Here is a 25,774-nt window from a genome sequence, read left to right as displayed (position 1 = left end):
GGCCCCTCACTTCTAAAAGCCCTGAGAAGCCTCGTGCGTTTCAGGGGACACCACCAGGCTTGCTCAGGACAAGCAGCCCTGTCTGTGTCGTGTCCCTGGGCGGGATGCCATATCTGGCTTCACCGAGGGGCATATTCACCCCACCGCAGTCATGGGGAGGGGAGGGTCTCTAAAAATGAAGAATTATTTTTTGAATGCTTTGCAAAGAATCCTGCAGCCCAGCTGCTTCTGAGTTTCAGCTCCAGGTTTTCCACCTTCTCCTGGACTTTTCTAATTAACCAGGGACAGAGGGTTCACAGAGGGTGGCCTCTGAAGGTGGCCTGAGGGGATCACTGGTGACAGGAGAGGGTGCAGCCTGAGTGTCTCGTGGTCAGCACCCACGGGTTGCGGAGGATTCAGGGTGGGACGAGTGGCCCCATGCTCCAAGCCACAGTGAAGAAGGCTCGTGTTCACTGTTTACCTGATCCAGAGGCTCCTACCAAGGCCTCGTGGCTGATGAGGGCCCAGCATGGACTAGAGCGTGGTTGTGTGTGTTCTACCATGATTTAGGAACCCAGGAGTTGGGCCGTGGAGCTCAGGTTCCCCTCTCCCTGGGGTGGCGTGCAGGTTTTGCTCCTTAAAGGGTAGCTGTCAGGCCTCTGAGTCCAGGGTGTGGCCTGAGGACCCCTTGGCCCACCGTCTGTTCTTGTAAATGAAGTTTTATTGGTGCATAGCTGCAACTGTTCATTGATGTCTCCCTTCTCACAGTGGTGGGATTGAGTGGTGCCCAAGGGGCTCTGTGGGCAGCCTCATGATGGGCACATCCTCTTGAGAGGGTCGTGACAAGGAGAGCTTTTTTTTCAAAGTTCAAACAGATACTGAAGATCAGCAGCAGAAGGTGGTCTTAGCCCAAGTTTTTCAGTGGAGAAATGAGCTAAATGTTTCTTGTTTGCGCCTGTCGTTTTGAGCAAAGGCCCCGACCCTAGGGTACACATGACTGTTGATTCGCCTGCCGCCTGCAGCTTGAGGGGAGGTACTTAAGTGGAAAGACTGGGTGTTGAACCAGGACACCCTTATTGCCCGAGTTGCCTGAGGTTGTGACCACGACCACGCCGTCCATGGGGCTTATTGAGGTTTCTTATTGAGGGCCAGTGCTGCTGGCCCTGCAGCATCTTCTGAGTGTGTGGGCCTGATCCTGGCTGTTCTGGGTGGTACATGCTTGCTCTGGGATCAGCCAAGGGGCTCTGGGAATGTGGAGGACGGGCTGAGCCTGGGGATAGAGCTCCAGGGCAGGACCTCTGCCTGTGGTGTCACACAGCCCAGCTTACAGTTCACACCTCCTGAGTCCTCCGCACAGCTCAGCCGAGTGGCAGGGGCACTGATGAGGTGACAGCCTTGTACCCAGCCTGCGCGGCACCAACGTGAAGATGCAGGCCAAGGTCACCTGGGGGGACAAGCGGCTGGAAGCAGCTCCCAAGGCTTTCTGGGGCCACAGGCTGTGCCCGTGAGTCAGCTCTGCGGCCGGAGAGAGACTCCAGGCTCTGTGCCTGGGGTGCTCTGTGTCTGTGTGGTGGGAGGACGGAAGGGGTTGGGGGGGCAGCATTGCAGGCCACTGGGTACTGCTTGGTCCTCTTCCTGGTTTTCTGGAAACTTCTGTCTGAGTGAGTGGGCAGAGGTGTTTGTCCTTCCAGGCCGCCCCTCACAGCTGCAGTCCCAGGTGGCGGGGGCGTGGTGGCTGTTACTTATTTCTTTCTGTGATGGATTTTTTTTTAATACTCTTTTTTAAAAATTTATTTTTGGCCCTGCTGGGTCTTGGTTGCTGAGCACGTGGTTTTCTCTAGTTGCGGTGAGTGGGGGTACTCTTTGATGCGGAGTGTGGGCTTCACGTTGCAGAGCACAGTGTGGGCGCGTGGACTTCAGTAGTGTGTCTCATGGGGCTTAGTTGTCCAGAGGCATGCGGAATCTTCCGGGACCAGGGATCCAACCCATGTTGCCTGCATCACGAGGCAGATTCTTAACCACTGACCTACCAGGGAAGCCCTATGTGCTAGATTTTTCTTGTGGTGTTTGAGGGAGATGGAATAGTGCCCCCCAAGATGCTCAGGCCCTGATCATGGGACCTGTGAAGATGTTCCCTGACATAGCGAGAGGGTCTCAGTGGCTGGGGCGATGTTACAGATCAGGAGATGGGTGCTCAGCCTGGCTTATCTGAGCTGTCTGACATCATCACAGGAGTCCTTCTGAGAAGGAGATGGGTTCAGAGAAGGAGACCTGGTGATGAAGGCAGAGGTCAGAGAGAAGAGTCTGAGAGACGGGAGATGCCGCACTGCTGGCTGTGAGGATGGAGGGAGGGGCCCGAGCCAGGCAGGTGGTGCCTCTAGCGGCTGGGAAAGTCAGGAACCCCCCAGAAGGCACACAGCTCATGAGAGATCCGCACAGGACTCCTGGCCCTCACAACTCGGAGGGCAGTTTGCGCCGTTGGAGCCCTAGGTTTGTGGAGCTTGTTTGGTAGCTGGCAGGAATGTGCACAGAGCTGTGGGCCTTGTGCGTTTCAGTCTTGGCGTCGTTCAGATAAGCATCAGGATGGACCCCACCTGGCGCTCGGGCCCCGACCCCACCCTGTGCCCACACAAGCCCCGTCAGGCCGAGGTCCCCCACCTTCCTGCCTCTGGGCTCTGCTCGCCTTATCCATCTCACCCCTGGAGCAGGTTCAGTCCAGTTTCATGGGGCGGACTCAGGTTGAGGCCATGTCCTCACATCCTCTGAGGGGCCCCTGGTGCCTGTGCTCCCCCATCTTAGTGCTGCTGCTCCTGCTGCGTGGAGGCGGCACCCTGAGCCCCCGATCCAGCTGCACATGCCAGGGGCAAAGGTTTCTCTGACTTGGGCTGGGGATGTGGAAGGGCAGCAGGTAGTGGCCCCGAGTGCCCCCTGGACTTCAGGCTCTGTGTGATCAGGGAGCACGCCTGGTGTGCAGGGAACCCAGGTGGTAGACAGTGCTCCGTGCAGAGAAGGATGAAGTGGGGAACTGTATGCAGGTTTGAGGGACATGTGACAGAGTGCCAGGTCCATGTGGTAGGCTGGAGAGGGGGTCGGGACAGGGCTGGGAGCATCATGCTCTGCCTCCGTGGTGGGTTTCGTCTTGACTCTTGTTGGAGGGGCAGCCGTTCCTCCTGGGCCCAAGCCTGCTCAGGAGCCCCTGGTTGTCGTCCCCTGTTGCGAACTGGGCTTTGGTGGCAGGAGCTGAGCCGAGATGGGGGCAGGCCCAGGGCTGGCCAGGAGTCCCAGGGAGGCTGGGGCTTTACCTGGCAGCAGGTGGAGCAGGTAGAGGGAGGGGCCGGGGGAGAAATCTGGGGGAGAGGCACCTCTGGGGTGGGGGCATATTGTACTCAGAGAGCCCTGGAATCCTTTTCAAAAACGGTGCACTCCTCAAGGTTTAGCTGTGTTGTGAGGTTACGTTTTCTCCAGAGGACCTACCTTCCCACACACTGAGTACTGTATTCTTGTCAAACCCCAGAGTTGCAGGTTCCCAACGTCCAGTTCCTGGACAACATCTGCCATTAGCCTCAGAAACCCTTAGTCCAGGGCCCACTGGGTGAGAAAGACGAGACTGTCTCCTGGGGAGGCGGCATCCCTGCCAGTCATCTCTTGTCTGAATCCTGGGTCTCAGATGGACAGATTGTGCCTGGCTGTAGGAGGCCCACCCCTTGGGGTGTTTCTTACCCACCCTCTCCTGTCCCGGGCTCCTGGGGGTGCCTACCCCAGGCGAGGGTCCAGATCCAAAGAGACTTCTGCTCCTGGGAGGGGCTGGAAAGAGCCCTACCTGGTCACCCTGGTGCAGCACAAGTGGGGTGGCAGCCTTCATGGGGGGCAGCCAGAGTACCCCCATGGCCCAGCCCACGAGTCCCCAAGTTTGAAGGCCACTGAGGGGAGGTACCAGCGCAGGAGGGCCCCTCTGGGCTGGACTCACTGGGACCTAGAGAGTGGGGATCACCTGTCAGCCTGACTCAGTGCCCCCTCTTGTCAGATGTGTCTTGGTGAGGAGGAGCTGCCCAGGACGGCCGGGAAATGCCTGTCCCATGTGGTCCTGCTCTTCTGTCCCAGGTGGTGGGGTGCAGGGGGACTGGGGGACCTCAGGAAGGCTGAGTCATGTAGGGTCTCCTGAGCACATGACTTTAAAAAGAGATAATCACTTCATTGAGAGGTGATTCACAGAGCAGTTTATCCATTTAGCTTGTGTAAAACTCCCCAGTTGTGGCCTGTGTGGATGCTCTGCCCGTAGCCTCAGGATGAGGAGTGGGGAGAGAGGGGCACAGTCTTTCCTGCTCGGGGCTTTGAGAGCTGGGGTGGGAGTGGGCAGGGGACCCACCAAGTGTCTCTGGAGTTCACACCTCCTGTAGACACCTCCTCCATGGCCGACCCAGGGGATGTCCTCCGTCTTTCATGGGGTGAGGGGCTCAGGTTTGGGGGAGCCCTCCTGTGGGCTGAAGAGATGAGGGCTCTAGTCACCCATCCTGCCAGGCTCCAGAGGTTTTATTTATCTTTGCAAGTGCAGAACTTTCTTCTTTTCTTCTCCTCCACCCCAACCTCTGTTTCTTTTTTGGTGGGAGTAGCAGCTTTGTTCGGAGAAGGCAATGGCACCCCACTCCAGTACTCTTGCCTGGAAAATCCCATGGATGGAGGAGCCTGGTGGGCTGCGGTCCATGGGGTCGTGAAGAGTCGGACACGACTGAGCGACTTCACTTTCACTTTTCACTTTCATGCACTGGAGAAGGAAATGGCAACCCACTCCAGTGTTCTTGCCTGGAGAATCCCAGGGACGGGGGAGCCTGGTGGGCTGCCATCTATGGGGTCGTACAGAGTCGGACACGACTGAAGCGACTTAGCAGCAGCAGCAGCAGCAGCTTTATTGAGATTGACTCCACCCGCCAGCCAGTTCCTCCATTTAAAACATAATTCGGACGTGTGTGTTCAGAGTCGTGCAGCCATCGCCACAGTTGATTGGGGAACATTTCCATCGCTCCCTGAAGAAACCCGACCTTAGCCTCCAGGGTCCTTCTGGGTCTGCTCCGTTCCGCTGTGGCAAGTGTCAGGGCTTCCTTTTCTTCCATGGCTGAGCGACACTCCCGACGTGCCACTGAGTGGAGGGGCTTGGTTTGCGTACCTTCATTTGCTGATGGACACTCGAGGTGCTTCCACCTTTTGGCTGCTGTGCATCGTGCTGCTGTGGACATCTGTGTATAGGTTTTTATGTGGACAGATGTTTCTCTTGGGTGTATACTTAGTAGTGGGATTGCTGACTTGTGTGGTCAGTGCCACATTCATCTTTTGGGGGAACTGCCGGGCTGTTTTCCCCAGCGGCGGCGCCAGCTGGGAGTCAGGGTTCCTGTTTCTCCGCCTCCTCGCCTGCGCTTGTCATTATCTGCTTTTTCGCTCTGGCTGTTGTGGGCAAGGCGTATCTCACTGTGGTTTCCATTTGCTTTCCCTGGTGGCTGACCACCTCGAGCATCTTTTCATGCGCTTATTGGCCATCTGTGTCTCTTTGGGAAAATGTCTGTTCGAGTCCCTTGCCCACCGTTTAATTGTGCTGTTTGTCTGTTCATGACTGAGTTGTTAGAGCCCCACTTGTCTTGGCACGGCATGGTCTGGTCAAGAGTGTGTCCGTCTTTCTGGACTGTCCTGTGAGTTCCCTCATGGGGGGTCCTCGGTCCCCCCGTGTTCCCAGAAGGTTGGCCCAGGGCTGGATTTCAGTCGGATTCCTTGTGTTATCTTTTTAAGTATGCACGTGTTTGATTTTCATTTGCCCTTCTTCAAAGAAACGTGCCAGGGGTTATGGAGTTTTGGGATTATAAACCGTTTAGATTTTTTTTTTCATATTTACTTACTGAGAGCTTCGTTGCAAAGGGCATGAATAAGAGGAAAAACCTCACACCCGCCTCCCTTCTGAGCTGAACCTGCATGGTGGTGGCGGGTGGAGAAGCCGGGGCTCTTGCTGGGTGCAGCTGTAGGAAGCTCCACCTGCTCGCATCCCCGCCCCTCAATGGGAAAGCGGAGGGCGCTCGGGTGGGCAGGACCCTGGGGCCACCCCACTCTGCACAGGACAGGCTGGTCTTGCGGGGAGACAGGTGTCCTGCTTGGCTCGTCTCCCACCAACAATGTGGGGCGGGGGTGGGGGGCAGTCCCTGAGGAAGGGTGGGCTCCCCGCTTGGTGATGCAGTGGTGACCCTGCGTGTGCCAGGACCCCCAGAGTCTGTACCAGTCCTGCCAGCTGTGAGTGTGACCTTCACAGCAGGGCCTTGCCTGCCGCCCCCGCCCCTGCCCCGTGCGCCCAAGTGTGGCGTGGGGTGGCCCAGGGCAGGGCCTGGTTCCAAGGAGTTGCCGGGCTCGGCGGCTGTTCCTGGGCTTGTGCTGCCCTCTAGTGCCCACTGTGGGGAGTGTATGTGGAGAGCTGGTGGCTGTGACTTGGTGAATGGATACCGCCCCCCACTTCCCAGACAGGCAGGAGTCCTGCCCTTCTCACCACCCCCCGCCCCCACTCACTTTGTTGGGGTGTGGACTTGGTGAGTTTTCCTCCGAGTTCTGGGTGTGCGTGCACTGGGGTTCTGACCTTGTCCACATCCTGGAGCAAGTCTGGTTTTCTCGTTTGGAGAATTTAATCTGCCAACAGGGACCCTTCCCCATTGTGTTTCCCTCAAGTGTCTCCCTGACTAGGATGGTCCACAGCCTCCCTGCTGGTCCCTGTGACTCTCAAAACAGGAGGGGCCTCTGTAGCCTGCAACCTTGTCACCTGGAAGAGGTCCCCCCCTCCACTGACTCTCCCCCTCTGTGCCACGTGGTCCAGGCTTGGCTGTAGCCCGGGGTGATGGGGCTCTGCTCTCCTGGTTTTGGGTCCTGCCTTGTGCAGCCCGTGGGTCACTCACGTGGGTTGCTGGGGCCTGGGTTCACTGACAGCAGCCGGTCCAGTGCTGGAGGGACCCAGGCGCTGCTCGCCTGCCTGCCTGCCTGCCCATGGTGGCCCTGCCCGAGGAGGGCTTCCTGTTCAGGAAACACACACACACACATATGACCTTACTCCCTTTTCCAGTCTGCCCCATGCCGCTGCCCCTGGATTCCAGCTCCACGATCAATGTCAGTGAATCTGGACGTGACCCTGATATGAAAAGATTTTTATTTCCAAGGCCTCTTGTTTGAAATGGGGGCTCAGGCCTCTAGCATCTCAGGGGCTCTTAGGACAAGGCCAGCTCTGTCTGTAACTAATTGAAGTCATTTGGTCTTTTGTGCTGGAGATGAAGCAGCCCTGGCTCCCCTGGGCCCCATTCAGCTGCACAGCCTCTGTCCTTGGGTGGGATGCTTTGGGCCCTCGGTGGGGGGGCAGGGGGCCGGCTGGTGGTGGTGGTGCTGACCTCCTCTGTCTCCTCACAGGTGTGGCCATCCCTCCACCGCAGCCATGGGGTCTGAGGACCATGGGGCCCAGAACCCAAGCTGTAAGATCATGACGTTCCGCCCAACCATGGAGGAATTCAAGGACTTCAACAAATATGTGGCCTACATCGAGTCCCAGGGGGCCCACCGGGCAGGCCTGGCCAAGGTGAGTGACCCCCGGCCCTGTAGCCACTTTCCATGGCTGCTGCCCTTTACACCCCTGGGACTTGGGGCCCATGAGGCATCCATTAATCCGCTCCTTGAGCCCCTTATTTATTAAGGACACCTGTACGTTCTTTCCCCAAGCCCAGCACTGTTTTGGGCACCAGGATCCCCGAGGGCGTGGACGTAGGGTGGGACTCAGCGCATCATGATGGAACGGGCAGCCACCTCACCTCCCTGGGGCTTCGCGGAGTTGATACTGAAGAGGGCTGACTTTCTGCCTTCATATTCCTCCTTAGACACGTTTTTTGGGAGACTGTCATGTACATGGGCAAGTTCAAACATTGTGATGGGGTCCAAGGAGAGCGAGTGCCCCCCTGACCCCAGCCCGCCCGCCTGGAGCAGCAGGGCACCAGTTCCTGCGTCTTCCCATGCCTTTCCCACACGGATGTGAGCATGCGCGCGCACCATAGATGGCTGCCCGTACCCTTCTGTGCAGGGGACAGGTCTCGGAGAGCCCCTTCGTGTGCTCGTGAGCCTGTGTATACCTGTGTATACATGGTTCTGCCCGGCACATAATCTGGGAGATTAATCTGGGAGCCTGTTTGGGGTTATTTGAGTTGCTTCCCATATGCCTGTCATTGCATCTCACACGCAGTCCTCTGTTAGTGATGTTGGGGGTCGCCCAGCCTTTTCTGCAAAGGCCAGATAGGAAGTATTTTCAGATTCTTGGGCCGGACTGTCTGTTACCACCTCTCAGCTCCGCAGCTGTGGTTGATTCGCATCCCCACAGGCCTGGCTATGTGCCTGTAAAACCTGATGTATAGACATCAAAGTGAAGGTTTCATAGAATTTTCACCCATTTTGAAATAAGTCTTCTTTGTCATTTTCCCTTAACCATTTAAAAATGAAAAAAAAGAACACGGTGTCAGCTTGCTGGCTGGACAGAAGCAGGTGGTGGGTGGTCCTGGGCCGCAGGCCCTGGGGTCTGTCCCCCAGGCGGGGTCTGCCGTGAGGGGCAGGTGCGCTGGCCTCCCCCGTCCTCGGGTGGCTTTGGTGGCCGTGTCATACCCATGCTTTTTGTCTCAGCTGCATGGAGAGCGAGAGGAGCGCCGTGGGCCTGTGGGGCCTCCTCCCCCGATCTCTCTTCCTTGCACACCCCCCTCCCCCCCAACCCCGTTGCACAGACTCAGCAGAACATTCTCATCAAGGGCCCTGGCTCTGGTAGCCCCCTGCCTGATTCTTGTAGGTTCAGAGCCTCTGTTTGGGGCTGAGAGATTGGCTGGTGGCAGTTGTCGGGCCCCTTTCCCCCAGGTGCCCCGTCTGTCTGGGGTGGAGGGGGACTCCTGAGGCCCGGGGCCTCCCTTTATCTGGCATGTCTTCTGTCCCTGACCTCGTTCCGCGTCTGCTGGGATGCGGCGCCAGTTCTGTTTTTGGATCCCAGTCGTGCTTTCTGCCAGGAATCTTGTTAACATCATGGAATGTTCTGCCGGCAGCACCTGGCGCTCCCCCCAGCCTCTCCTCTCTGTCCTCTGCTGTCACCTCCGGCTCCCACTTCTGGGTGTTTCCAGTATTTTCTGTCGCGGGGCCACTCGGGGTGCAGCCTTGTGTGCTGGGACCGAGTATCCGCACAGACCTCGCCAGCCTATATCCTCTGGGCTCTGCATCTCTGCTCTAAGCTCTTCGAGCCGCTGGACCCACTTTTTGCCAGCTTACTTGAATCGATGGGAAACCACTCAGCCTGGATATTTTTGTGCGTCAGATGTTTTCAGGCACATTTTCTCTCTGCCCTTTGTTGGAAGGTTCCTTTCCACTCGTCTCAAGTGGTGTTTTCTGCGCTGTGTTTGCTATGGGCGGGCAGGCCTCTCTGGAAGGGCAGGGTAGGGGCAGGCGTGGCCGCTGGGAGAACTCCCCCGCTGTCACTGAGAGACACTGTGAGGAGAGTCACGCCAACGCACACGCTTGCACACGTACCCGCCCTGCCCCCACCTTCAGGGACAGTGCTGGCGCCTCTGCAGGGACAGACGGGTCCAGGGAGGCGCCCCGCCACATCCCTCTTCTCAACTACCCCCCATACTGCGTATCACTTCTTCCCCACGCAGCCCTCAGCCCTGCCAGCCTCCTTGGAGAAGGGGCCGGGTGCCTTGCTGACCTGAGCGAGCTCTGCAGACGCCAGGTCCCCTCCACTCTAGTCCCCCCGGCCGTGACTGCCCTTCTGGGGTCGGGGTGTGTGTGTGGTGTTGGGGTTTCCTTTACCATCAAAGCTACGTTTGATGACCACCCCCCACCCCCCAACACCAGCAAAAGCTCTGCCGGGCTCAGGGCAGCTGGGTGGGGGTGGGGTGAGCACTCACTGTGAGTGGGGCCCTGGAGCTCTGGGGGGTGGGGGACTCTGGGTATGTGTGGGACTTTCGGGGTGACCAGCCACATTCCTCAGCTGTTCTTGTGCTCTGGGCCACTGCCCAGCTGGGGTCCTTTCCTCAGGCTGCTGGGGAAGGGCCGAGGGGGAAGGAGTCAGGAGGGGGCGTGGCCTGGGGTCCCAGGGCTGGGGTTAAGGGTGGTTGGGGTCCTGGGTGCATCCCTGCCCGGCTCCTCTGAGCACCAGGCCTGCCACCTTCAGGCCGGCTTGGGTTCCGCTGGGTCCCAGGAGCAGAGGCTGGCCCCTGCCTTGCGTTTCACAGGGTCCCCTCCATGTGCACCCCAGCTGCCCACTGTCCCCGGCTTGGCCCATTTGTCCCGTGTCCCTGTCCCTGGGCTGCGTGATCTCTTCCCAGGAGGTGTCCCTGAAGTGGGGCTCCTGGAATGGGTGTGCACTGCAGCATCCGCATCTCTGCTCTGGGGCCTCATCCACGCAGAGTCCTGAGCTGGGCATGCGGTGGCCAGAGGGTATGATAGTGGAGCCCCCGGATGCAGCGAGTGCATGCTGTGCCAGGCAGCACCCACAGCCCACCCTGCCCACGGCTGCTCACTCTGTGATCACACAGATCCTAGGCAGCTGCGCACAGTCCCCCCACCGCCCAAGCTGGTGATGCCCAGGTTGGCCTGGCCCTGGGGCTCCCAGGAGCTTGGTGATGTGGAGGGAGGGTGTCCAGTGCCTTGGTCTCTCTCCATCTAGCACCTGGTCCCGAGCAGCTGAGCCCAGGGAGGGGCCGCTGACCACTCTCCTGGTCTTACAGATCATCCCCCCAAAGGAGTGGAAGCCGCGGCAGACATATGACGACATCGATGACGTGGTCATCCCAGCGCCCATCCAGCAGGTGGTGACGGGCCAGTCGGGCCTCTTCACACAGTACAACATCCAGAAGAAGGCCATGACGGTCGGCGAGTACCGGCGCCTGGCCAACAGCGAGAAGTACGCGGGCTGGGGCAGACGCAGTGTCCACAGAGCCTGCCTGTGTGCCCCGGGTGGGCCTCAGCACCCAAGGCTCTCAGCCCCCGGGTTCTTGGGGGGCGAAATCCAGACCCTCACCTGACCCAGGGCCATGCATGAACGCTGTGTTGCCCTCAACACTGACTGCAGAAGGCCAGCCTTTCAGGGCCCGCCATGTCCCCCGGCCCTGGAGTGCCTCCCTGCCCCTCCTGGGATGTCTCAGCTCTGCGGCACTTCCTCAGAGGGAGGCTCCCCGGCAGGGTCTCTCCGAGCTCCTGGTTCAGCAGGGCCCACATGGGCACACACTCCAGGAGCTCGTGGGCACTCTCCCTTTCTGTGGAGCTCCCAGCCTCCCTGGCTTGCTGAAACCATTGGTGCATTGCTGGCAGTGTGTTTGCTTCTTTGCTTTCAAACAAGTGTCCTGTGAGGCAGGCATCGTCTGCCCCCACCCCATGGTGCCTGGCCTGTCATTGGTACTGTCTGTATCTTTAAGGGGTAGGCAGACAAGAACCATCAGAGACCAGGTCCCTCCTCCAGCTCCCATGCCCCTGGCCTGTGGTCTGATGGGGGGGTCCTGGGCCCCAAGAGCTGGTGAGATGGGGCCGCTGGACACTGTTCCAGGCTGGACCGCCCGCCCGTCCACCCACCTCCCCCAACGGTCGTCACACCTTGTCCTCATGCTCTGGGGCCGTGCCCGCAGCAGGGTGGCCTGCGCTTGAGCAGAGCTCCTCCCCTGGTCCACCCAGCAGGCGCCCTGAGCCCCCACACCCGGTCTGTCCCCAGGTACTGCACGCCCCGGCACCAGGACTTTGATGACCTGGAGCGCAAGTACTGGAAGAACCTGACGTTCGTGTCACCCATCTACGGGGCCGACATCAGTGGCTCCTTGTACGATGACGTAAGTCCCGAGGCCACCCGGCATCTGGGTGGACAGTGAGGGCGAAGGGGCGAGTGGGCTCCCCCCAGAGGGTCAGGGCAGGGATGATGCAGGACACTCCTCTGGGCTTCTGTTGGGGCGCTACTTACAGGTGGGTGCCGAGCTGAGGACGAGAGAGGGCAGCTGGAGGTCTGTAGACTCTTTCCTGCCAAGTCAGAGTGCAGCCCTGCCCGGGCGCCATGCTCGGCTGCTGACCTCAGCCTGACCACAGGCAGTTTTAAAAAGACAGCGGCCGGCATTCCATCCCGTGTCCCCGTTGCTATTCAGTCTCTCAGTTGTGTCTAACTCTGGCAACCCAGCAGCCTGCAGCCTGCCAGGGCTCCCAGTCTTGACCTTCTCCCAGGGCCTCTGTCAGTTCTCATTTGAGTGCTTTTCTGCTCGAGTTTCTATCACCGCGTCTTCCTCGAGACCTGGGAGCTGAGTTCCCAGCCAGCCGAGCCGCCCCTGGCTGCGTCCCATCCTGCCCCTGTGCTGCCTTCGGGCCTGTGCTTCCCGAGGCCTGTCCAAGGGGTGAGACCAGACCGCTCCCCTGACTGAGGCTTGATGCCAAGGCCTCGGGCAGGGCTGGTGGCCAGCAGAGTGGGACCATGTTTTGGGGGGATGGTTTGTAAATATTTGTGGGACCTCGAATATTAGGGGGGATGGTTTATAAATATTGATGGGACCTCGGATAACCCTGGGATGGACCTAATGGGGTTCATTTCAGGGCTCCGAAGCCTGACTGGCTCCTAGGTGTTCTGCACTGGTAGGATCCAGGCCTCTCCACTCCCCCTGTGCCCCCTGCATGCCCCACACTCTGTCGCTCTGAAGGTTGTCTGCTGAGAACACACTACTCAGCCCTGCTCCCCCGAGGGCGGCTGTGGGTGCCACCTGGTCTCGGGTTGGGAGGTAAGGGTGGGAATAAAGCCCCTCCTGAGAGAAGGGTCAGGACCCTCGGGGCGCTCAGGGCAGGAGCCTGTTAGAACCAGCGGCTTGTGTTTCCCGAGAAGCGTGGGAAACGTGTGACCTTGCTCGGTCCCGAGCTGAGTCGCTGCTGGTGTTTCGGCGTCACAGAGCGCGTCTGACCTGCGGCGGCTTTCCCCTCTTCTAGCGGGTTTGCCCTGTGGTGCAGGGCGCCAAGGGCATTCGTTTGTTGCCTGGGAGGTGCGGGTCAGACTTCAAGTGACTCACCCACGTCCCCTAGGACCCAGGGAGACACCCTCATCCTGGGTCCAGTACCGAGTTTGCCCCCCACCCCTGCTTCCTCCTTCCTGGGCCTTGGTTTCCCCATCAGTAAAGTGGGGCACAGTGAGTGCAAGGAGCCCTTCACTGGGGGTACCCCAGACCCTGAGCTCGTCCTCTTGGCCTTGACCCCAGAGTCAGATGAGCCACAGGCCCAGCCCTCTTCTGGACGAGCACGCAGCCCCTGGGAACAGGGCAGTGCCTACTTGGGGGACACGGTCAGAGATGCCCTGTCGCATGCACTGCTGCCCGGGCCCATGACTGCCCCTGCGCCACATCCCTGCCCCACATCCCTGCCCCCCGCATATCCCTGCCCTGTGCGCCTCCCATGCACCTGCCCCGTCTCCTGGCTGCACCTCTGAACACCGGGATCCGTCACCTGGTCGATGTCGAGTTTTGCAGTTACACCAGTGTGTTTTTGTACCACCAGCCAGCTCGCCCTCGGGCCACTGCAGAGGTTCCACTGTCAGATTGATGGGGGGCTAGTGGGGCTGTGTGCCTTGCACTTCCTGGGGCTCCTTGGGGTCCATTCACTGCTCCCCCTGCTTCTCTGCTTACCTCAAGGGCCTCCAGACCCAGGGAGAGGGGCTTCAGCTCCAGGCCCCCATTTCCCACATCAGGCCGCTGAGGCCCTGAGCTGCCCTCCCTAGAGGCCAGAATCAGGGCTGGGCTCCCCCACCTCTCTCTGGTTTCATCATGTTCACGCCTCCTCCTGGGAGCAGCTCTGGCAGAGCACCGCAGTGGGCGTCCCCAGGGCCGCATCTGGTCTCTAAACACAAAGAGGGCGATTTCCCCGGGCAGGACGGAGCCTCTGTTCTGTAACTAGCACCCTTTCCCTTCGATGCTTAGTCCTTACAGGAGCTTCCCTAGCTCTGAGTGGGGACGTCGCGGCTCCATGGCCAGGAACCTTGCTGCGTCCCGCTCCATGTCCAGTCCCAAGCCGGTGTTAAAATCCAGCTGGCTGGCTGGCGGCCCCAGCTGCCTGTGCTCTGCGCCTCCAGCCGGCTGCCGTCCTGCCTTGGCCACAGTGTGGGCCTCCATGTAAGGGTGGGGGTGGTCAGTGTTCGCCTCCCTGCCCCGCCCCAACAGCCCTGCCCCAGCTGGCCGCTCTGCTGCTCAGTTTATGGATCGTGACTTCTTGGAGGGGAATTTGACCCCAGCAGCCTGATGGGGCAGAAGAACGGAAGTTCATGTGCTTGAGTACAGGGTGGGTGTGGAGTTGTACGCCTGTTGGTCAAATGACCTGTCATTTTCCACATAGAGTTTTGAAAAGTTAGTGCCAGTTGGGTTGCTTTGCTTATTTGTTGAGTATTTGAGTCATTTTTTTAAAAACATTATTAAGATATAATTCACATACCATACAAACCACCCGTTTAAAACATGTTTGATGCTGTTTAGTTGCTCAGTTGTGTCTGACTCTTTGCAATCCCATGGACTCTATAGGCCGCCAGGCTCCTCTGTCCATGGGATTTTCTAGGCAAGAATACTGGAGTGGGTTGCTCTTTCCTTCTCCAGGGGATGTTCCTGACCCAGGGATCAAACCTGCATCTCATACATTGGCAGGCAGATTCTTTGCCACTGAGCCACCTGGAAAGCCCTATTTAAAGTGTATAATTCAGTGTTTTTTGGAGTTACATTGTGGATGTGTAGGCCCGACGGCAGGGTGAATGCATAGTGCTTTTGGGAGGTGCCCCCTAACCTCAGGCAGCTTCTACTGGAAGTGACCCCGGGCTTCTCATGCTTATGGTGGGGGTCTGATCTTGGCCCTCCCCTGCATCCTGGGCTCCAGCCACAGCTCACCTTGTAGAGACCTACCACCAACCCTGTGAAGTCAGGGCCTGGAACGTGGATGTGGCGTGAGGCAGGGTTGGATCTGGGGTGTGAAGGAACACCGCCGTGTGCTCAGCATCTCCCTGAGGCTTCCCCAGGGACTGAGAGTCAATGGAAGCATGTTTGACAAGTTCTCATGACAAGACAGGGCTTGTTTGCTTGTGGCATTAGGAATAGATGAACCTGGTTGGCGGGGATCCTCCCGCGTTTGCCTGGCTCTGAGCACCATCCCGCCTCCGTGGTGGGAAGGTGCAGGAAGGCCTGTCTGGCTCATGACTGCGAGGTCCCATTAGATGTGTCCTTCCTCCCTGTGTGTCAGTGAGCTCAAGGCATGTGAATTATTCCTCACTGGCCATGGCCTCTGCAGCGTGGCCTTCACTGCCCACGATTCCCACACAACCACGCACAGCTCAGTGCAGGATTGGGGGCAGCTGCGTCTGACCATCTGGCCCAGGGCGGGGGCTGTGCGCGGCCCAGGGTGGGTTTTGGACACCAGCCTGGGCGAGGCTATGAGGTGGGCGGGTGTGGGGCGGTTGCTGCCTCTCGGTCCGTGTGCGGGGGTCACGCTGCTGTGGGGGGCTCAGAGGGCATGACGTAGGTGTGTCACTGCTGGCGTCTGGGGGCGAGGTCAGGGGAGCTGGGTACCCAGGGTGGCCCGTGGGCTGACCGTGTGCTCGCCCTGCAGGACGTGGCCCAGTGGAACATCGGGAACCTGCGGACCATCCTGGACATGGTGGAGCGTGAGTGCGGCACCATCATCGAGGGCGTTAACACCCCCTACCTATACTTCGGCATGTGGAAGACCACCTTCGCCTGGCACACGGAGGACATGGACCTGTACAGCATCAACTACCTGCACTTCGGGGAGCCCAAGTCCTGGTGAGGGCAGGCAGGGAGACGCGAGGGGCTCCCCAGGTTGGGGGGATATGGCTGCCGTGCTGTGTAGGGCTCTGCCAGCCCAGCCCCCACTAGATGAGGCCATGAAAGCCCCCCAGAAACAAGCTTCAGATCCGCAGAGCTTGTGGTTTCACCCGGAGAGCCTCACACTGAACAAGCCCGCGGCCAGGCTTCCGATAGTGCCTCGTGGGGTTGTGTGGGGCTGTTGTCTTGGGGCTCGTGGGACCGCGATTTCAGCCTCCCTGTACCTCCCTCTTGGCCTCCACGTTGTAGTGGGGTTAGTATTGCCCCTCCTGATTTCTGGGGGGTGGGATCCACCTTCCGTTTGCAGTATGGGGGGAGCATGCAGGCCCCTGAAAGGCACTCTGTGAGTGCCGGGCCCCACAGGCTGGGCCGGATGTCCAGCGCAGTGGTCTGGTAGCTCCGAGCTGAGTGCTCCCCTGACGGCTTCTGCTGGTAGGATGGCGAGCGGCTGTCAGTGCTCCCTGCATCTCCCGCAGAGACTCCTGAGCTGGGGCCGCTGTATCTCTCTGCCTCTCCCCAGCTGTTAGGAGGTTGGTTCTGTTGTCACAGTAGTTGTTGCAGCTCAGAAGGGGACGGGAGCTGGGGAGCAGAGGGAGACACTCAGGAGCTCAGCTGGAGAGCTGTGCTCGCCTTTGTTTGGGGGGCAGCAGGGACCCAGGTGGGCCCTGGCCCAGGTGCCCTGCCTTATCCCAGCAGAGAGCTGAGCCCTGGGAGGAAGGTTACCCTCCACCCCTAAGTCATGGGGACATCCTGGGCCATTTGCTGAGGGGTGGGGAACAGGCCCTCTGGGCAGAGGGCCCAGAAGCCAGGCCCCCCTGTTGGCCGCTGGCTTGTGACCACCCCTCCTTGCCTCTGCCGTGGACAGGGCGAAGCCCCCGTGCCCCCCCAGTCTGGCCATGGTTCCCGCTTAGTTGGGCAGGGGAAGCTGGGGCGTGTGGTTTCCCAGGGCTGCTATGACAAAGGATCACAGGCCTGGTGGCTTTACCTCCCCGCACATTCGTTCTCTGAGAGTCCTGGAGCCAGGAGGCTGACCTGGACATCATGGGGCTTAATCCAGGCGTGGGCAGGGCTGGTCCCTGCAGAGGCTCCAGGGAGCACCAGCTCCTGCCTTTTGCAGCCTCTAGAGGCACCACAGCCCTGGCTTACGGCCCCTCCCTGGGTCCTCACAGCCATAAGCTCAGCACCTCCCGTCTGGCTCTGCCTCTGGCCCTCCCCCTCCCTCTCACAAGGGCCCTGTGATGACACTGGGGCCCTAGGAATGCAGGTCGCCCCCATCTTAGGGGCCTCTACTTAACGCCTCCTGCACAATCCCCTCTGCCGTGAGAGGTGACACGTCGTCAGATCACAGGACCGGGCCACGGCCGTCTTTGGGGCCATTTTTCTGTTGGCCGCGGGCTCTCTGGTCTGGCAGCTGTGCAACATCGTGGGATGCCAGGCTCTTGTTACCGTCCACAGGCTTCCTGTCTTCAACCTGTGTCTCTTCTTGTGTGCCTCTCTGTGGCTTCCCATGAGCCCATGATGATCGAAACCTCCAGGCACTGGGGCTATTTGTCTTTGAGAGAGATTTGGAGAGAAATTGGTGGGGTTGGTGATGGTGGCCTGAGTCTTGTGCCCATGGTGTGGTCCTCTGCACAGAGCAGAGGGGCTTCCTGGTCTGGGTGCTGCCCAGAGCTGCCCCCAAGGCTCCCCGTCAGCACAGCTCCCTGCACAGCAGCACTGGGCTGGGACTGCCTGGTGGGAGGGCCCTTGTTCTGCCCAGGCCCACGTTTGGGGGTGAGGGGGGCTCTGGCGCCATTTCCCACAGGGAGTGTGCTCCCCATGGGCCTGGTGGGCACAGTGCGGACAGACACCCAGGCTGGGGCTGCATGTGTGCATGTGAGCATGTGTCTATGTATATGTGAATACGTTTGTATGTGAGTATTTGTGTGGGTATTTGTGTTTGTGTGTATACAAACGAGTATGTTAGTGTATATGAGTATATGTATGTGAGTGTGAACGTATACACGTGGGTGTGTGTATATGAGTGTATGTGTGTATATGCTTGTCAGGTATCTATATACGTAGTGTAAGCGTGTGTGAGTGTATGTGTATCAGGTACCTGTGTATGTGTGTGTATATTGTGTGTGTGCTGCTGGGCCCAGCTCCCTGGCCTGGTCAGTGGAGGGAAGAACAGCCACCAGGGTCTCTTGAGTGGCTGTGTCCAGTCCTTTAAATTAAATGAAATTAAAAGATACTTGCTCCTTGGAAGAAAAGTTATGACCAACCTAGACAGCTTATTAAAAAGCAGAGACATTACCTTGCCAACAAACGTCCGTCTAGTCAAAGCTATGGTTTTTCCAGTAGTCATGTATGGATGTGAGAGTTGGACTGTGAAGAAAGCTGAGTGCCGAAGAATCGATGCTTTTGAACTGTGGTGTTGGAGAAGACTCTTGAGGGTCCCTTGGACTACAAGGAAATCTAACCAGTCCATCCTAAAGGAAATCAGTCCAGAATATTCATTGAAAGGACTGATGCTGAAGCTGAAGCTCCAATACTTTGACCACTTAATGCAAAGAAATGACTCATTGGAAAAGACCCTGATTCTGGAAAGGATTGAAGGCAGGAGAAGGGGACGACAGAGAATGAGATGGTTGGATGGCATCACCGACTCAATGGACATGAGTTTGAGTAAACTCTGGGAGTTGGCGATGGACAGGGAGGCCTGACGTGCTGTAGTCCATGTGGTCGCAAAGAGTCAGACACGACTGAGTGACTGAACTGAACTGAACTGTCCAGTCCTGCCCTGACGCTGCTCCCCAATGACCACTAGATGGCGCTCTCACCCTTTCCCTCCTGGCCATGGCTCCAGGCGCAGTGGTGGAAATCTCCCACGTTCTTTCTCGAGACTCCTTGCCTGGTAGGGGCAGCAATCTGTCGCCCCCACGGCCCCCTGGTAACAATGGCAGGAGGAGAGTCTGCCTCCTGGCAGTGGGACCGCTCAGCTCTGCTCAGCCTGGGTTTGGTTGGGGTCTCTCACCAGAGGGGTCCTAAGGGGAGAAAACCCACCTCTTCCTTATAAAAAAGAAAAGAAAGATGAAAAAGCAAGCCGCCGCTGCTAGGTCCTGGCGTGTGCTCTGAATGGGAGCTGGAGCTTTCAGGCGCAGGGTGACCCCTGGAGACTGGGGCCCTAGTGTGTTCTCTGGGACATGCGGCTGGGGAAGAGCAGGGAGGGCCCCCTGCAAGAGGAGCGAGCAGGCCCACTGGGGTCCAGGGCGGTTGGAAAGCAGTGGGACTGGATTCGAGGGAGGTCCCTGAGAGAGGGGACGCTGGGGACATGAGGGCCAGCAGCCGTGGGTGACGGGCAGGGTGGTGTCTGGCTCTGCACACTCCCTGGCCCCCAGGACGGCCCCCAGCACCTTGCCCCCTGTGCTGCACCCCTGGTTTGCTTGGGGTGGCCCTGCTGTCCCCGCCGCCACCTGCCCCCTCCAGCCCGATTCCTGAGTGCTAAGAAGCAGCCAGAGGGGTGTGCTGAACAAAGCGCTGGTTCCCTGAAGGAAGAACATTCTGGAAGGGACCTGAATCTTGGCTTCTGGTTCAGAGGGGGTGGGAGTGCACGTGGAGTCCCTCACGCTGCCAGTGTGGCCAGTTCAGCTGGACAGGGTGGGGACCCCAGATGCTGGCATGGCACCCCATGCTTGTCCTTCAGTGATCACGTGCAGGCCGTGTGTGATGCAGGTGTCAGTCTTTCCCTGCTAGACATGGACCCCATGGAGTCAGGGCCTTCGGTCCCTGCTGCGTCCCCATCCCCAGCAGCCTTGCATGGGAGGGGGAGGGCTCTGACTACCAGGAGAGCTGGGAGCACCACGGGCATGGAGGTTCATGGCGTGTGGAGGCCACATTCCCTCCTGGGCCGACACAGACATCACCCTGGGGGCAGGGGGGCAGGGGCTCCCGAGGTGTCCTTGTCCCTGGGCTGGGGATTCAGGAGCCACCCAGGATCCTGGGAGGGCGGTGCCCTGCTCCCGACCCTTCCCCTGGGCCCTGAGTGTTGCCCAGTGGCTCGCGCGCCCACATCTGTCTCCCTGATCACACCACTGCTCTTGTGTCTGCAGGAGCTTAATTGCAACTATTTCAGTGTTACGGTGGCAGCACTCTCTTATAAGTGTTGACTTACTCAGGTTGCATGTCTTCCTGAGCCTTTCTGAGCCTGTTGTTACTTTGGCAGTGTGACTTGAGTGTCAGCATGATGCGAACAGCCTGGTGTCGATAAAGTCGTGCAATTTACTCTGCAAGGCCGGCACGTGCCGCACTCAGGCAGCGAGGCTAAGAATACCTGCAGATCTGAGGCTCCAGATCCCTTTAGAGACAGGATTTAAAATAGACCTGGCCTCCCCGCAGCCTGGACGTCGGGCAGTGAGGCCAGGAGGTCGTGGGTGGCGGGAGGTGGGCGTTGCAGTTCTATGTGATTTGGGGACCCCTCCTGTTGGGCTGGGCCTGGGTGCAGGTGGTGCTGGGTCAGCGTCCAGGGTCCATGCGTCTGCCTGGGCTCCCTGGGCAGCACACCACCAGAAACCATAGATGAGTGTGTAACACACCTGCCTATGCTTGCTGCCTGGACATAGGGCTACATATCCACACGTAGGGGTGGGGGGACCAGGCGGGACCAACTGTGTTCCCTGTGGGGATTGTCCTGGCCATGACTTTGGACTCTGCGGTTGGTTTTCCTCGGCTTCCCCAGCTGCTTGTGTTTGCTGGGGCATCAGGCTCACCCGAGTCAGGGCACGGAGGAGAGGCTCTCATGTTGTGCTCAGTCCTGGGGTGTGACAGGCAGATTGCCGCAGGCAGTCGGTGGAAGGGGGTGCAGGTGGGAGAGCCTGGCCCTCTCCCTGACCTTTAAGGAGCCTGAGCGCTGCTCTAGGCGCGGTGAGAATTTCTCCTTTTGACTCCTTGGCACCTGCAGTTTTTCTTTGGCATCTTTGCTCAGGGGAGTTCTGTAGGAGAGGGATCAGACAGGCTTTCTTTTGCTGCTGGGAAATGTAACGCCAAGCAGGCAATCGGCTGAGTCTGCACTTGATACTCTGGAGGTGTGTGTGTGTGTGTGTGTGTGTGAGAGTGTGCATGTGTGCGCATGCTTGGGCCTGAGTGTGCTTGTGTGTGCACAGGCACATTTGAAGGTGTGTTCCCTGCCTTGGGGCCCAGGGAGGAGGCCAACTGATGTTCCCTGCCCTCTGGCTGCAGCTTGGGGAAAAGGCTGTAAGTTGGGCTCAAGTCTGTTGCTATTTGGGGGCGGGGACTGCTGGGCTGCTCCCCTCCCCTTTGATGGGCGCCCTGCTGGCCCCTGGGGACCCCCCTGCAGGCCCAGCCCAGGCAGCAGGGGTCCAGTGCCCAGCTGCGCCTCCTGTTCCAGGGGACCAGCTCCTCCGCCCCGCCCGCCCCCCCCCCCCAACTCCCCCACCCGTCCCCTGCCTCCCTCCCTGGCCACAGGCTGCAGGCTCCCACTCCGCCTGCAGGTGGCGCTGCTGGACCACAGTGCCGGCCCTTGTGAGGGCCTTGGCTTTGTTGTCCCGGGTGGCAGAACTAGGAATTCTGATGCTGGATGGAGCCAAGCAAAGAGACCCCAAGCGGCCCCCTGAAGGCACAGGATGCTGGCACAGGGCTGGGAGAAGCAGTTTAACAGGAGCCCAGGAGAGCTGAGCCCCTGGGGCTTATGGGAAGCGCAGCTGTTACTCCCCTTCACTCCTGGACCTCTCCTCCTCCCCGCATAAAGCTCTAGGCCGCTTCTTGTCCGGACCACGCTGTCTTCCCTGATGCCACCAACCCCGCCTTTCTGCTTGTCAGGATTGTGTCAGAACTCTAAAACCAAAAGCTGGCCTTGGCATTCGAAAATTAACTCCTGAAGTTGGAGAGACCTTCCAGTCTCAAACCAGGGCATTGAGTATCATCAGGCTGCGAGGGTAGGATGGCATCACTACTTATGCTGGAGGGTGAGACAGCACGCAGCTTCAGAGGGTTTGTATGGCGTGGCTCAGCATGGTTTGAATCACAGATCAGCCCGGTTATCGGACTGCTTCTTGCCAGCCTCGCTCGCACTGGCCCCGTGGAAGCCTGGTGCTGCCCCTGCAGAGCTGGACAGCTGTGTCAGTTGACAACCCATGCTGCGGGTGGCTTGGGCTGGATTGGGCACCCAGGGGATCCCAGGGCACCCCAGGGGGCCTGTGCCCTCTCACCGCCTGCTTGGCAGTGGGATCCAGTCCGGAGGCTGCTTCCTGGAGTTTCACAGTTCTGGGGGGACAGGCACAGTTGGTGTTTGTTCAGGGGATGCAAAGTGGTTTTCACATCACGCTAGGCAGAGTTAGGTCAGCCTTCTGCGGAGGAAAATCTCACCATATGCTCTACTCCGGAGCCAGTGAGGCTGAGAGGGGTGATCCGCTGAAGTTCCCGATGATCTGATGCCTCATGGTGAGCCTAGGCAGCCAGGCGGCACTCCAGCCCAATTGGCTTCTTGGTGAGCAGGGGTGGGAGGGCTCGTGACGCAGGGTGCCCTGCACAGGTGGTTCGCAATGCACTGAGAGACTGTTTTCCTTGTTCTTTGCGTGTTTGCCACAAGCTTGTCTGTTTACCCACTGTCTTGGTGGCATACTCCCTCCCTCGCTCTTTTTAAACGAGTTTGTATTTTAGAACTGTTTTAGATTTGCAGAAAAACTGAGAAGCTAGCGCAGAGTCCTGTGCACCAACCACCCAGCTCCTTCTTAGTTTACACGAGGCTGGAACATTTGTTGCAGTTAATGAACCTTATGGAGATACTCTTGTTGACTGGAGTCCTGCTTCATTCAGCTTGCCTCGTGTCTCCCTGGTGTCCTCTTCTGTCCCAGGACCCCCGTGACATTCAGATGTTCTGTCTCCTCAGGACCCTCTGGGCTGTGATAGTCCTCAGACTTTCCTTGCTCTTTTTTATTTTTTAGAAATTTATTTTATTGAAGTATGTACAGCAAAGGGATTTAGTTATATATTTATATATATATGTACACACACACACACGCTTTCCATGTTCTTTTCCATTGTGGTTTACTGTAAGGTATTGAGTATAGCTCCGTGTGCTCTACGGTGGGGCCTTGTTGTCTGTCCATCCTATACATAATACTTTGCATCTGCTCATCCCAAACTCCCACTCTACCCTTCTCCCCTTGGCAACCGTAAGTCTGTTCTCTGTGAGTCTGTTTATTTTTCATAGATAATTTCATTTGTGTCATATTTTAGATTCTATTTAAGTGCTATCATATGGTATTTGTCCTTCTGTTTGATTTACTTCATGTAGTACGATCCTCTGTAGGTCCATCCATGTTGCCGCAAATGGCGTTATTTCATTCTTTTTACTGGCTGAGTAATATCCCGTTGTATATATAAACCACATCTTCTTTATCCATTCATCTGTGGATGGACAGTTAGGGGGTTTCCGTGTCCTAGCTATTGTAAATAGTGCTTCAATGAACACTGGGGTACATGGATCATTTCGAATTATAGTTTTCTTTGGATATATGCCCAGGAGTGGGGTTGCTGGGTCATGTGGTAACTCATTTGTAGTTTTTTGGGGGGAACCCTTATGCTGTTCTTCACAGTGGCTGCACCAGCTTACATTCCCACCAACAGTGGGGAAGGATTCCCAGACTTTCCTTGTTGTTGATGCCCTTATGATTTTGAGGAGGACTGGGGTCAGAGATTTTATAGAACTTCTCTCCATGGGGGTTTGTTCGGTGTTCCTCTCACCGTGGCACTGGGGCGCTGGATGTGGGGGGAGGACACAGGTGAGGGGCCGTCTCATCCATCACCTTGGGGTGCCTGTCGTCAGCATGACTCTTCCCTGCTGGTGTTGACCTGGGTCCCCCGGCTGAGGTCATGCTGGTCAGGTGTCTCCATTGTAGAGTCATGCCACCCCCTTCCCATACTGTCTCCCTTTGGAATATACTTTTTTTTTTTTTTTCTTCAATACCTCAAATTTCAGAAAAGAAAAGAGAATAGTGAACAGAACAGCCTAGTGTCCGATACCCAGAGTGGACAGTTGTGGCCGATCGGGCGTCTTTCATCTCTGTCTTCCTCCCCGCTCCCTCCCGCTGGGTGGTCTCCATTCCCTGCTGCTCCATAGCTGATCCCGCAGATGGACATCTCACGGCACCCAGGAGTGGGCCTGCCGGGGCCTCAGTTCAGGGCCTGAGGCAGAGTCGAGTGGTGGCGGGCCAGGCCCCTACCTGGGGCTCTGGAGAAGGTCCCCTTGGCACTGGGGGTCCTCTCACACTTGGACCCTCTGGCTTAGGGTGGGCCCAGCGCCTTTCCAGGGCTCACCTGATTAGGTCAGGGCCACCCAGGGTCACCTCCCTATTTTAGGCTCTGCTGATTTGGGGCCTCAGTTGTAATAGCCAAGCCCCCCTCCAGCGGCACTGAGAAGGGTGTTGGAATGACCGAGCCCAGGGGCCTCGAGAACGGTGCCTGTCATGGTGCATTCCCTTCTCGGTGGATGTTTTTATCATGAGATGTAACACAGAACAGAAAACCACATGAAATGTACTTGTCCAAGGAAAGATAATTGCATGCAGTTTATCAGATGGCTCCCCCGTCCACCTTTGTGTAAGCCCCCGGGAAGGACGATGTTGGAAAATGAACTCCCTCATTCCCTGTCCTGGGCCCCCTTCCTTTGTGGCCCCATCCCCACCCCCAGAACTGAGATCATCCTCCCGATTCTGGTGGTCTTGTCACTGCTTCTCTGGGCTGTTTTCCACGTGTGTCTGAGTCCCTGGGGGACACGGCTGCGTGCCGACTGGGTTTGAAACCCCAAATCATGGACTGATTGGTCTCTTGCGTCTCTGCTCTGCATCTGTGAGGATGTGTCCTGCCACGTGTGGTGACACCATCCATCTTCACGGCTGCAGCGTTTTCTGTCGTGTGGCCGTGCCTCCATCTGCGTGTCTGTCCCCTTGTGGGTGGACATTTGGGATGTTTCCAGTTTGGGGCCTGGCCACACTTTGTGCTACTTTTTACCTGCTGCTCGTGAAGAAGTCAGTCACTGTACGTGACGACGTGACACGACAAGAAATAGCGATAGCAGTAGCCGCGTTGTCTTGCCCGCAGCTCCTTCACAGACAGGACTGGATTGGTGAGACTGTAGCTGGGGAGTGGTGGGGCTGGGGCCGGGTCCAGGCTGTGGGGTGAGCCCACATTCCTAACCACTGCTCTGCCCTGCCCCTTGAAGCATCATCCTACAAACCAGGCAGGTGCTCCCATGGGGACAGCGTGTGTCCCAGTTGGCAGAGGTGGCTCAAACTCCAAGGTGTGGGAGAGAGCGGATCCTTTTCTTATAGTCCCCCAGACATCTCTGAATCAGGCCTGCTGAGCTGAAATCAAAGCCTGCGGATCCTTGTGAGAGATGGGGGAGCTACGGGGCTCTGGGACCCAGGCCAGCAGAGGCTCTGCCACCTTAAACACGTGGCTTCTGAGGTCACCCTGGGCAGACATTCCTGTGGGGCAGAGGGAGGCGTGTTCCTGAACTGTGATGGGCGGGCCAGGGAGTCAGTACCTGGCTTCTGCCCACGTCTCCTCGGCCAGTGCTGGGTCATGGGGCCACACCTTCCAGCACTGGAGCCTGGGAGCCATGGTCTGACCGTGTGTTGGGAGTGCAGGGAGGGAAAAGGGCAGGTGAGCCATAGCTTTGCCGCCTGTGGATGCTGGACGAAGGCGGTTTTGAGGTTATAGAGGAGCTGGGTCAGCTCAGGCCCTGACGAGGTGCTCACTCTGGACTGAGCATGAACCACACCAGGGCAGATGCCATCTGTCAGGGCAGGAGCTTGTGTGTGTAGTCCCGCTGTCCCCCATGCCCACCCCCAAAAGGGCCTAGGGGGCCAGGCAGGAGGCAGGCAGCAGCTGGGACCACTGAGATGGATGGAGGCAGGAAGGCTGCTGGGCTGAGG

At 58.3% G+C, this 25,774-nt stretch overlaps 1 protein-coding gene across 1 annotated transcript in view; it reads left to right on the top strand.

Moving 5' to 3' along the window:
* The window catches only part of KDM4B (lysine demethylase 4B), a 121,320-nt gene that overhangs the window by 33,585 nt on the left and 61,961 nt on the right, over window positions 1-25,774 (top strand). Inside the window, 4 exon segments of the mRNA XM_055546801.1 lie at window positions 7,399-7,564; window positions 10,737-10,912; window positions 11,714-11,828; window positions 15,604-15,797. Coding sequence (XP_055402776.1) covers window positions 7,424-7,564; window positions 10,737-10,912; window positions 11,714-11,828; window positions 15,604-15,797 — 626 coding nt within the window. The 5' untranslated portion in view covers window positions 7,399-7,423.

Source organism: Bubalus kerabau, chromosome 1, assembly GCF_029407905.1.
Source record: "Bubalus kerabau isolate K-KA32 ecotype Philippines breed swamp buffalo chromosome 1, PCC_UOA_SB_1v2, whole genome shotgun sequence".
Classification (NCBI taxonomy): domain Eukaryota; kingdom Metazoa; phylum Chordata; class Mammalia; order Artiodactyla; family Bovidae; genus Bubalus; species Bubalus kerabau.
This window is presented reverse-complemented; position numbering and strand designations above follow the sequence as displayed.